At 48.5% G+C, this 12831-nt stretch overlaps 1 protein-coding gene across 3 annotated transcripts in view; it reads right to left on the reverse strand.

Moving 5' to 3' along the window:
* The window catches only part of pcdh1b (protocadherin 1b), a 249091-nt gene that overhangs the window by 79869 nt on the left and 156391 nt on the right, over positions 1 to 12831 (reverse strand). For 2 of the 3 annotated variants that reach the window (XM_080774557.1, XM_080774558.1), the window contains exon 4: positions 1611 to 1846. In XM_080774557.1, the coding sequence (XP_080630683.1) occupies positions 1611 to 1846 (236 nt within the window). The remainder of the gene's footprint in view (positions 1 to 1610; positions 1847 to 12831) is intronic. The other variant, XM_080774556.1, reaches the window with a different exon arrangement.

Genomic DNA, 12831 nt, shown 5'->3' on the forward strand with positions numbered 1-12831 from the left:
GAGAGAGTTTCTCTCCATTTCTCTCCGTGTCCTACAGTTCTCTGATGAGGGCTAGGGGGCAGTGGTGAGTCTGTTGATCTCTGTCTCTCTCTCTCTGTGTCTCTCTGTCTCTCTCTCTCTGTGTCTCTCTGTCTCTCTCTCTCTGATGCACTTCAACACAGCTCTCACCTCACACCGTTAGTGTTAGGATGCTCACTTCACTTCAACGTGTCCGTATAGTTTCCTGTTACTAGACCTGTTGCTCTCTACCTACCTCAGCATTATCTCTGCCTGGACGCATGTCTCTCTGTCTCTCTGTCTCTCTGTCTCTCTCTCTCTCTGTCTCTGTCTCTCTCTCTCTCTCTCTCTAGACGTACCAATGAAGAAACCTTGAACTATGAACCTGGACGTTACCGGTTTCAGCTAATTTATACCAACACCAACAAAAAATAAAAAATAAATAAAACTCGGATGCTGTGATGCGGTTCATCTGTGATCTAGAAATCAATGATCTTGTGGATGTGTGTGCACAATCTGCGCATCTCTTATCTGGGTTGATAGGAATTTCCACTCGATATGATTTACATAATTGGGATGTTAATTCCTCTAACTTGGAGTCGATTATCTTGTCTATTGATTGGGTTTATGCCGCTCCCCTCCCCCTGGGCCCCTCCCCCTGGGCCCGGGGTCACCAACCTTTTTAAATCAGGTATATAAGGGTACAGAGAGAAGGTAATTATTTTGATCTCATTAGAAATACAATGAGCCTATAGCCAACGTAGCAGCTGACAAAGCATAATATTTCCACAATGCGTGTATAAGCGTGCATTCATGCGCACACGGCTGCACGTGCATGTGTGCGTGCGTGTGCGCGCATGTGTGTGTGTGCGCGTGCATGCGTGCACAATGTGTGTGTACAAGCATATACATGGCTGTGTATGTGGTGCTTTTACACCTTTGTACCGTGTTTGGTGTACGGCATAATTATGTGTGTGTGTGTGTGTGTGTGTGTGTGTGTGTGTGTCTGTCCACTACTCCCACATTGGGATGACCTCCCAATGCCCTCAGGTATATGATGGATGGATGGATGTGAGATGGAGGGCAGAGGGCACCTGGTTGGACGTAGCGTGTGGAAGGAACACGTTATTCCAACCAGTTCCTTTCCCCTCCATCAGGCAGTATAGAGGCAGTATAGGGACAATGATTACTACATGTTTTTGTGAGGGTACCTAGTACTACCTACCCTATAAACAAACTCCACGCAGAAAGGAGGAGAGAACACGTCCCCAGCGTGAAACCAACCCAGGAACTTCTAGCTGTGAGGCACCAGCTATAGCGACTGCGCCACCGTGCCTCCTGGGTCATGGACCCATTTTAAGAAAGCTTTTTGACATACTGTAGGGCTTTATGTTTTGGGTGTTTCAGCTTGGGAACCACTGGCGCGCGTGTGTGTGTGTGTGTGTGTGTGTGTGTGTGTGTGTGTGTGTGTGTGCGCGCGCGCGCGCGTGCGTGCATGCATGGGGGGGAGCTGGGATGGATGGATGAAAAGAGAAGTTGATATGAGAGAAAGAGAGAGAGAGAGAGAGCGAGAGAGAGAGAGCGAGGGGAAAACAGTCTCCACCTGGTCTTACCGTTCTCCGGGTGCTCCATCTCTCCGATGCTGCCGTCGGGCGTGGTCCTCTCGTAGTGGTCCTCGGGCAGGGCCAGGGGCCCCCCGATGCGGGGCCCCCCCGACGAGGACTTGGAGCTGGGCGTCTCGGACTCCTCCAGGCCGCTGTCGTAGTAGCTGTGCTGGGACGGGTCCTGGAGGTCCTGGGCCGCCTGGTGCCGTGGAGAAGGTCACACGGCGGTGGGGGGGCTGCTGTGACTGGACGGAGAGAGGAAGAGAGGGAGGGGGGGGATTAGCAAGGTTTTGATTTTTTTTAAATACCATTATTGTTACTGGAGCATGTGTGAAAAGGTTAACGGGTCGCCTAGAAATGAGCAACGACTGGGGGGCGGCTGTGGCTCAGGAGGTAGAGCAGGTCGTCCAATGATCCGTGGGGTCAACGGTTCGAATCCCGGCTCCTCCCGTCTACATATCGAAGTGTCCTTGGGCAGGACACTGAACCCCCCCCCCCCGTGGTTACCACTATTGGTGTGTGAAAGGTGGAAGTGAGAACTGCTCGCCGCTTCACCTCCCAATGTATAAATAAATGAACCATTGTAAAGCGCTTTGAGCACTTGGAAAAGCGCTATAAAAATGCAATTCCTTAGAATGCAGAAAGTAAATAAATAAGGGCCCGGGCCGCTGGCATCTCTCTCCCTATTGCCTGTCAGTCTATAACTATCCTATCAATAAAGGCTTAAAGCCCAACAAATAAATATGAAAAAAGGCGGAACCATAGTTTCCATTGCACTGCCTGTAAAGTAGAATCCGAAGTGTTCATCTCAGTTGGGGAGAGGAGGGGTACACATGAAACCAAATGGACCCATTTTGTACCCTATCGGAGTTTGTACACTCCGGATTGTACACTCCGGATTTTACTGTGTGGTCTTAAAGACAAGGGAACAGGTTAATAGTTGGTACAAGATAAGGTTGGCTGCGACTGTAGATTGAGCGACCACTTTGCTGGTAAATTAAGTGTGTGTGCGTGCGTGCGTGTGTGTGCGTGCGTGCGTGCGTGTGTACGTGCGTGCGTGTGTAGTGGGTGGTAGTGGAGGGAAGCAGCTGTCTGACTCCTGCGTGTTTGATGGCTTTGTAATTAAAATACAATTAGCCTCCCCCTCGCACTGTGGGGAAGCTGGACGCCAGTCGCACACTGCTCCCGTTTCTCCGGAGAGAGGACTGGGAACTGGAACCAGCTCCCACCCACCCACACACACACACACACACACACACACACACACACACAGTCAGTCACACACACACACACACACACACACACACGCACGGTGGGAGTATAGTACTGTACTTCATTGTTAACTACATTCTCTGTGACTACATGTGCCCAGCCAGCTCTGACTAGACAATGACTAGCACACGGACTCCCCTGTCCCAGGGGGGGCCAAACACACACAGACCTATCGGTCCAGGCGTTCGCTCACCATGATGAGAGAGAGACTACGACTGCAAATACGGGCACGGGGAAAGGCTTAAGGCCCACAGTCTGGTGCTTATACTGCATGGCCCTGCATGCATGGGCCATGGCTCCGTACGGATGGGAGTCGGACGTACTGTAACCAGATACCTTTTTCCATTATGTTTTTCCATTACTTACAGTATCCCAAACCCTAACCCTATATAACCTCAGTCTTAACCGGCCACGTAGGTCAGTAACCCTATAGCATCAGTCTTAACCGGCCACGTAGGTCAGTAACCCTATAGCATCAGTCTTAACCGGCCACGTAGGTCAGTAACCCTATAGCATCAGTCTTAACCGGCCACGTAGGTCGCTAACCCTAACCTCAGTCTTAACCGGCCACGTAGGTCAGTAACCCTAGCATCAGTCTTAACCGGCCACGTAGGTCAGTAACCCTAGCATCAGTCTTAACCGGCCACGTAGGTCACTAACCCTAACCTCAGTCTTAACCGGCCACGTAGGTCACTAACCCTAACCTCAGTCTTAACCAGCCACGTAGGTCACTAACCCTAGCATCAGTCTTAACCGGCCACGTAGGTCACTAACCCTAACCTCAGTCTTAACCGGCCACGTAGGTCACTAACCCTAGCATCAGTCTTAACCGGCCACGTAGGTCACTAACCCTAACCTCAGTCTTAACCGGCCACGTAGGTCACTAACCCTAGCATCAGTCTTAACCGGCCACGTAGGTCACTAACCCTAACCTCAGTCTTAAACAGCCACGTAGGTCGGACTAATGTGTTGTCCCCGTTCCGAATTCCTTCAAATGTCAAAAATCTATCTGCGCGCACACACACACACACACACGCACACACACACACGCACACACACACACACACACACACACACACACGCGCCAAATGCATTGAAGATAAGACATCAACAAAATGAGATATTCTGTCCAACTCCTTCTCTCTGTACCTCCACTCCGTTTTATCGACAAGGCGTTTATCAACTCTTTCATGTGAACCCAATTAAGCACTGTGCCGAGTCCTCCTTGCTTTGCCCTTTACTGTACTGTACTGTACTGTACTGTGCCTGTGTGTGTGTGTGTGTGCGTGCCTGTGTGTGTGTGTGTGTGTGTGTGTGTGTGTGTGTGTGTGTGTGTGTGTGTGTGTGTGTGTGTGTGTGTGTGTGTGCCTGTGTGTGTGTATGTGTGTGTGTGCGTGCCTGTGTGTGTGTGTGTGTGTGCGTACATGTGTGTGTGTGTGTGTGTGTGCGTGCCTGTGTGTGTGTGTGTTTGTTTGCATCGCGCCTCGGCACCACCCCTCTGCCCGTGCTCACTATAGGCTGGAAATAGAAGCGCCAGCTCAGCAGGTTGCAACTTTTGGGAAAGTGGAACAGATCAGAGGCCCCGTGGATGGGATGAATATAGACCCCCCCCCCCCCACCCCCCCCCCTGCGCGCACGCGAGCACTGCTAGTGTACTCCACAGATGCACCCCAGTTCTACACAGTGGTGGAAAGTAACGAAGTACATTTACTATTTTTATATTTTGATCCCACCATTTTGTAGCCCTCTGCCAACCTGGGAAGGGCAACGGACTGACCTCATGCTTCTATGCATGAGGAGTCCAAGCCGCTTCTTTTCACCTGACAGGGGGGAGTTTACCCCGGCCGGACGTATAGCGTGTGGGAGGAAAATGTTATTCCGACCTGTTCCTTTCCCCCTCCATCACGCTGGCCAAGGGGAGGTAGTTTAGAGACCAGGATTAATGCATGTTTTTTGTGAGGGTATTCCGACCTTAGGGGACACGGGGAGAGATCATGCAAACTCCACACAGAAAGGCCCTTCCGCCAACCCCGCCTCGGGTATGGGCACTGATGATGCGGAGGAGAGAACACGTCCCCAGCGCCCACAGTGGAACCCAGAACCTTATAGCTGTGAGGCCACAGCACTACCGACTGTGCCACCGTGCAGCCCAACCAAGTACATATACTTGCACTTAAGTACAATGTTGAGATATTTGTACCAATTTTCCAATACTTCTACTCCACTCCATCTTGGATCCAAATATTGAACTTTAACTCCACTACATTTATGTGAAACAGGACATTCTGCACAATGAGTACTTTTACTTTTGGTACATTTAATGCCAATACTTTTGCACTTTTACTCGAGTACATTTTGAGTTCCAGACTTGTCTACAGTATATTGCAGCATTGATGCTTTTATTTAGCTACTTTTTTCACCGCCGGTTCTACGATAAGCAACAGCAAGAGCATGCAGCGGCCATGTTGTTGTGCGTGTGTGTGTGTGTGTGTGTGTGTGTGTGTGTGTGTGTGTGTGTGTGTGTGTGTGTGTGTGTGTGTGCGCGTGTGTGTGTGTGTGTGTGTGCGTGTGCCCTTCGGAGTTAGAAGTTAAAAGGATCATTCTGGTCATACAGTATACTGTAGGACAAAACGCCAGGCGTCTGTGGAGGGGAAACGCGTTCCCCGCTGACTGCCCTTGCTCGTTCCACGGGGGGAAAAACAAACAAGACAAAACAAGTGCTTAATATGCTGCAAAGTCACACGGTAATAAAACAGCAGCAACGACAATGTTCCGGGAAAAAAAACACAAAAAAAAACAAAGCCAGTTCATTTTAACATTCATCGTTTTTGAGGATTCGGTATAACTTGATTCATGAAGACATTTTGAGGCGAGCTCCTCCAATGAATGGGCCTGAAGACTGAAGGCCATTATTCACCGGGGGGGAAAGAATGAACTGGAGCGGCCGGCGAGTCCATTCTCTGACCTTGGGGGCCAACTGCCAGAAATGAAAAATCGATTAAACGCACATCCCACCCCCCACCCCCCCACCCCCCCCATCCTGTGATAACCCGCATCTCCTCGGCCACCTTATCAAGAGGTGATAAGACACAGAGTTGTTTCGCTTCGAATGTATCCATAACACTGGAACTGACAGAAGGGACAGAGTAGCCAAAGCCGGATAATGGTGGAGGCCTTCGGGTTGTGGCGGTGGCGGCAGCGTGCATGTGTGTGTGCGTGTGTGTGTGTGTGTGTGTTTCTGTGTGTGCGAGTATACGTGGTCAGCTGTCCTGATAAGGGAAAGAAGGCCTCCTTCATGAGTGTGATAGCGAACTGCAGTCACACACTGTTACATTGTCCTTCCTCAAAAGATGATTAAAAACAGAAAAAAATATGCAAGCCTTGGCACGCCGCGAAGCCTCGCTGTGCTGTTTGTCAGACTCTAGGTGGAATGAGAAGATAGCTGTGTGTGTGTGTGTGTGTGTGAGTGCGCACAGACGTGCACGCACACGTGTGAGATCCTCATTAACTCCCTCTGAGAGAGATAAGAGTATGTGAGGCTGCATTGTGCATGCTTATAAAAGTCCCCCCCCTTATCAAGTATGCCTGGGCGTGTGTGTGTGCGCACACGCACTCACACACACACGAAGTATAAAGTAGCCGGTGTTCATTCCTTGCACAAGCACAGTAAAATCATCTGTGTTAATTTAATCTGGAGAGTGCAGAAATGGACCCCGATTGGACAAGTAAAGGACCACATTTACACCCAGGATTTTGCGGCGTGGGTTGACTTGAAGTGGAGCACATCCAGGGATCAGGAGACAAAAGATTCCAGACGAGTGGAGAATTGAAAAATGTCAAAGACTTGAGAAATAAATGAATGGAGACGAGAGAAGAGAGAGATGGGATGGAGGGGGTGGGATGGGGTGGGATGGGGGGGGGGGGCACGGGAAGCATACTGATGGCGTCTGCAATGGAATGAGCTTTAATTTAAGTCTGAGAGTGTATACTGTACAAAGGGAGCCGTAGCCTATGTGATATGAGGCGTACGGTACATTCTCCATCGGAAAAAACTAAAAAAAAAAGCACACAAAAAACCTTGCACACATCTGCACAAAACACAACCCTCCAGCCAAAACAGCACTCACTTTATGAGAAACATGCCTCTCTCTCTCTCTAGTTTCCCTTTCCATACTTATATTCCCCAAGTCCCTTCTTCCCTGTCCCCTCCTTCCATCACATCTCTCTGTCTCTCTCTCTCTCTCTCCTCCCCACCTCCAAGCCAAGTATTTTATCAGCCAGATCTGTGCTTCCCCATCCAGCCTTGGCTATGGGGAGGCAGTGGTGTTTGGAGCCTGGCGCCGGAGGCATGTGATTGGCTGTGGAGGGAGGCAGTGGTGTTTGGAGCATGGCGCCAGAGGCATGTGATTGGCTGGGGAGGCAGTGGTGTTTGGAGCATGGCGCCGGAGGCATGTGATTGGCTGTGGAGGGAGGCAGTGGTGTTTGGAGCATGGCGCCAGAGGCTGTGATTGCCTCAGTGGGAGAATGCACCTGCTGTACTAAGTACCTGTACCGCGGCCGGCCTCCCCTCAAATGAAACAGTGATGCAGTCAGACTGAAAGTGAACTGAACTGCTGCAGGGAGTTGAGGAACAAAGCACTGCAGTCTGGATGGAGATGATGATGATGGGAGTGTGTCCACTGTCCATGGGTGTTTCTGCATGTGTGATGCTTTAATGTATAAGATCACGGGGACTTAGACAAGGCCAAAGGGGCCCTTGTGACATTTCATTAAGATGTATATACTGGTATAGTTGACACTCAACCACATGCAAACAAATGCAGGGTAGACAGGGTAAAATGTCTACAGGTGCTTTCCTGAGCCACAAATGCCTTGCAACCCGAGTACTGTACTGTGTTTGCGTGCCAACCCGACAGCTCGATCGAGTGGGTCCGGATATTATCTCCGTATTTAATGTCCCGTCATCAGCCGTTATCACCACCATTCAATGCAGCCAGTTTGGTCACATTTCCACATTTCAACTCACATTGTTGTCAGCCATTGTCCGGTTGGTCACGTTGTCCGACTTTTACCAACCGTAGTGGCTAAATCTAACCCTAATCTCAGTCTTAACCGGCCACGTAATTCCCTTATTAACCTCATATCAGTCTTAACCAGTCATGTACTGTAAGCCAGTTTCACAATGTTTTCGCAAACCTGGAATCACCAGTATGGATCAGACAGCGGCCAACATGCTCTACTGTACGCCAGTGCAAGCGCCAGTATTTCACCATGCCACACCTGGAAGAGTGCCGCGACTATAGACTCAAGTCCCTCTTTTTGTGTCCAAGACAAACCAATAGCCATGAAGTCAAAATCTCACGGCGCACTGAATATCATCAGGGACGATATCGCCAGGGAAATCTAGGTTTTTTTTCTCATTTTTTTCAAGACTAATTTGTGGAAAAAGAACATTGAACATGTCACATAGTATAGTCCCCGATTATAATGCATCCCCGTTTTTTAAAACGTGGTCTATTCAGGCCAATCCGTGGCCCAGGGACTTTGGTACTATATCGGCCAGCTTCTATATCCTATAATTCAGCACAGCGTCTGATCAATAAATATCATTACCTTATACATTTACACCACCATCTCTCTCTCTATCTCTCTCTCTCTCTCTCTCTCTCTCTCTCAATTCCGTTGAATTTTTTCAGCCCCTATGGCGAGGCCTTCAGATGCAATTCAGCCAGTGTTCCTGTCGAGCAGATCACAGCACTGAGATGTCAGCACACATGGTTTGTGGACACCCATCTAATCTCTTCTCGGGTTCTGGGCTCACAAAAAGAATATTTGGTGGGGCGTGTGCTGCACAGCCAAAACATGGCAGGGCTCAGACTGTGTTTTAATGGGAGATTTTACAAGGCTGGTCTCGGGGGCAGAAAAACACAGCGAGGAGGAGATGGGTGCAGAATACCACCAGCGCAAATGTTTCCATCTCTCGGTTTCATTTGTTATCCCTGTAAAGGGAGCGAAGCCAAACAACTGCTGTGAGTCTCTTGGGATAAAAAATGAGGTTTTGTGATAGAGATGGGTTTTGAATAGATGCTGTCACAGAGAGAACAGGCCAACACATTTGCTATGCAAAGCAGCGAGCCATATTCATCGCAAAATGCAAATGGACGGCCGATGAGCCACGACTTCCAAATGATGTACGTGGTGGAAGGAAAATGAGGAATGGTTCGTCTCTCCGAGACAAACGTAGGTCTCAAAAGGACACCTGCCTTAACAAATACCCAGGTGTAAAATGTGCACGCTAGCCTGGTGCCCAGAAGTGCAGCGAGGTTACAGGAAATGAGATGATTGCAGCACTTAAAGGGAGCGAAAAGAGGAGAGGCAAGACGGCAAGACAAAGCCCAAAACTATATATTTTTTTTTTCTAAGAAGAGAGAAAAGACAGGAGAGTGACCCAGTGACAGGACTTATCGTTTAAGCCGCGGATGCTCTGTCTCTGTGACATGCGAGCCAGCTTCCCCCTGTGATGTCTGCTCTCTGACAGCAGGTCACACAATCTCTGCTCACCGGGGTACTCTCTCTCTCTCTCTCTGCTCACCGGGGTACTGTCTCTAGTCTCTCTCTGCCTCGCTCAACCCAACATTCTGCCGTGCCTCTCTCTTGCACAAAAATATGCTGCTATACTGCGTAGATCTCAGTACTGCAATAATAATGAAACAGAATCACAAGGACCCATCACAAGCTACATTAAACCTGCCATCTCATCATACACACATGCTCACCATTACGATCATATCACCTATTCTGTAAGGACTCGGGAGGTTAATGATATAGAGATTGTGATTGGTTGGAGCTAAATGTAATGGCACTTATATGGCAGTCCTGGCTGTATGGTTTTCTAACAATTCTGATTGGATCACTTTGATTGTTACACGATGGCTTTGTAATGGCGATTCTGATTGGATGGCTTTGTACTAGTGATACGGTTTGGACAGTTTGGAAGAAAATAATAAATCAGATTGGACAGATTCATAATGGCAATTATAATTGCACAAAGCGCTGTATCAGTGATTCTTATTGGATGGCTTCCTAAACACAACTCAGACTGTGCTGTAACAGCCATTGTGATGATTGTGCAACGATTATTATTCCACGTTCTCAGGTGACGGTGGTGTTAAATCAGGTCAGCCCCCTGAGTCCTCTCATCGGTTTCCCAGAGTTTAGTTGTCCTTTAATGCATTCCTGTGCCTGCAGGTGTGTTTGTACCGTTGCTATCACAGAAGCTCCGGCCTGTAAATCTACTCCAGTGGTAAGCTGGCAGAACGCAGCTATAACTCTGGAGCACACTCACCTCAAGAATTTCACAGTAGGAATAACGCACACGCACGCACGCACGGCGACGATAGTAACAGCAGCATGCCGAAGACAGTGGAGAATCCATCATAAATTCTGTGCCAGTCACATCTACACAACAACAACCCATTGTGATGTCAACATAAATAAACTGTAGAGAATGTGAAAGCGCTGGAAGGAACTCCATTTTGTATGGCTTATAGGAATACCTTCGCAGGCAACCACACAAACAAGAACACGTTCACAGGCACGTCGTAAATACACAGCCATGAACACCTTCACACGCTGGCACGCAAACACACAAGCTCAGAGCATAGCGGATAGGTTCAGGAACAGAGCTCATAAGACAAAAAACTATACACACGCCCACATATACTGCATGCACACAAACCAGGGCATGCACACACGCACACAGAGGTACAGAGTCAAGTTTATTTCTCTATAAAGACAGACTCTTGTGCATTCCTGCCACAGAGTTCATTGAGTCAGCCTACTGTCATTGCAGACAGTCACTTTAGAATCAGGTTTGACAGGTCTGTGTGTGTGTGTGTGTGTGTGTGTGTGCGTCCGTGCGTCCAATGCCAGCTAGTGAGTGAGTTCATTGGTTTGCTGCGTCAGTGTCTCTGTCACTGTCAAAGCACACATATGTGCGTGCGTGAGTGAGTGCGTGCTTGCGTGCGTGCATCTGTGTGCTTTGACATGCACGCACGCACGCACGCACGCATTCGGAATGAGTAGGAAGATGCCACCCCTCCCCTCCTTACTCGGGTTGTTAGATTCCCCCCGTCTCAGAGAAATGAACTTGAATACATCACAGCACTTCAGCATATATTTTCAATTTGCCGCCTCACTGCCCCAAACATATCACCTATCAGAGCGCTCAAATAAAACTGACACACCACTTGGATAGTCGTGCTCCTGAATGCTGATAGGAGAAACACTGGGCACTTATTAAGCAACTGTGTTATGCTTTTTCTTGTTTTGTTTTCTACTCTAGGGAATGGCGCGCGTGCGCGTGTGTGTGTGTGTGTTAGTACCGCCGCTGGGCATACGCACAGTACGCACTGTGCATAGGGAAACAAGCCGAGGGGGGGGCAACAAAATGTGCCAAGCCGATCCTCATAATAATACGTTTCTCTGCTGCTTAACCCATTGATGCCTGAGGCCGAATCTGGGAACGCCTTCTAGGGCCTGACCTAAGGTTTCTGAAAACCTTCAAATTCTGATGATTTAAAAAAAAATAGTTATGTTGCTACATGTATAGCAATAGCTGATGAGACACAGAGAGCGCGCCGGCATCAAGGGTAGAACAACGTATACGTTGCACCAGGCGTCAATGGGTTAATAACGAGTGCCCGTGTGTGCATGTGAGTTGCATGTGTGCCCATGTGCATCTGCTCAGAGATCCCCCCCCTGGTGTTATTTAGCACCAACATTAGGACAAATCAAACGGCGAAAGTGGCCGATATGGAAACGCACCACTCTTGTCGGGGGGGGGGGGGGGTCACACTTTGTGTCAGAAAGGTTACAACAGTGATAACTGGCTTGTGGCGGCCAAGTGTTCACAGCGACGTCGCTTTTTGATCCTTCGATGTCGGCTCTTCCTATCATTGTGAAGCAGAATTCACCAAGCGTTGGATTGTTCACCCACTAATATGGAACGTGAGCTGGGTTTAGACCGTCGAGAGACGGGTTTGACTGGAATAAATGGGAGAAAGTAGTGTAAATAAGGCAAAGTGCAAAACCAATTGGCAGTCATTCACTCATTGTCTCTGTACCTCACACTTTTATCTGTTCTTCTGTCTCTCAGTCTCAGACAACGATACTCGTCTTTCTTTCTCCCGTCTCCTTGTACTGTATGTCATTCCACATGTCTTAGTTGTAACGGATGTAGTGGTGTCGGCATCTCTCTCTCTCTCACCCTCCACACATGTTCCGTCAGAGCTGTCTTGTCTCTGTTAGTGATGCTAAGCGAAGTGTTTTTTATTTCACAGGAAATGCCCAGGAGAGAGCGTTTAAAAAGGAGAGAGGGTGACAGCATTCGTTATCGTCACTTTCTCATTCACGCCTGGAGCTCGCTAGGCTGCCGATAGGAGAAAGTGGCACGCATGCACGTATTTGTGTGCTCATGTGTGTTGGTACGTGCGCTTGTGTCCGCGCATGTACATATCCCTAACCCATACCCCCAGAGGATTGATATATGTACAGTTACAAGAGTGTCTGTTTGTGTCCATGCATGCAACCCCATGCATATGTGTGTGTGCTTGCGTGCGTGCGTGCAAATGCATTTGTTTGTGAAGTAAGCACAGTTGAACAAATGCAAACTTTTTCCCACACAGAATTCTGTCTGCCTAGTGCCTATGCCCATGTGGTTTAATATCAAAGGGTTAGCGTTACAAAGAGAATATAACCTACATAAAATTTCCTATTGTTTGTTTGCAGGTGTCAGACTGAAGAAAAAGAAAGCCCACATCTACAGTAAAGAGTGTTAATGTCTGTGTTTTTTATATATTGTTTTGTACACAGGTTTTTAAGGCACCAAGGCGTCATGAAATCTCCAGACATAAACCGTTTAACTTTGACAACTATTTGGTTTACTTCTTTCTCAGTG

Source organism: Protomyctophum bolini (assembly GCF_963924005.1).
Source record: "Protomyctophum bolini genome assembly, chromosome: 10".
Classification (NCBI taxonomy): Eukaryota; Metazoa; Chordata; class Actinopteri; order Myctophiformes; family Myctophidae; genus Protomyctophum; species Protomyctophum bolini.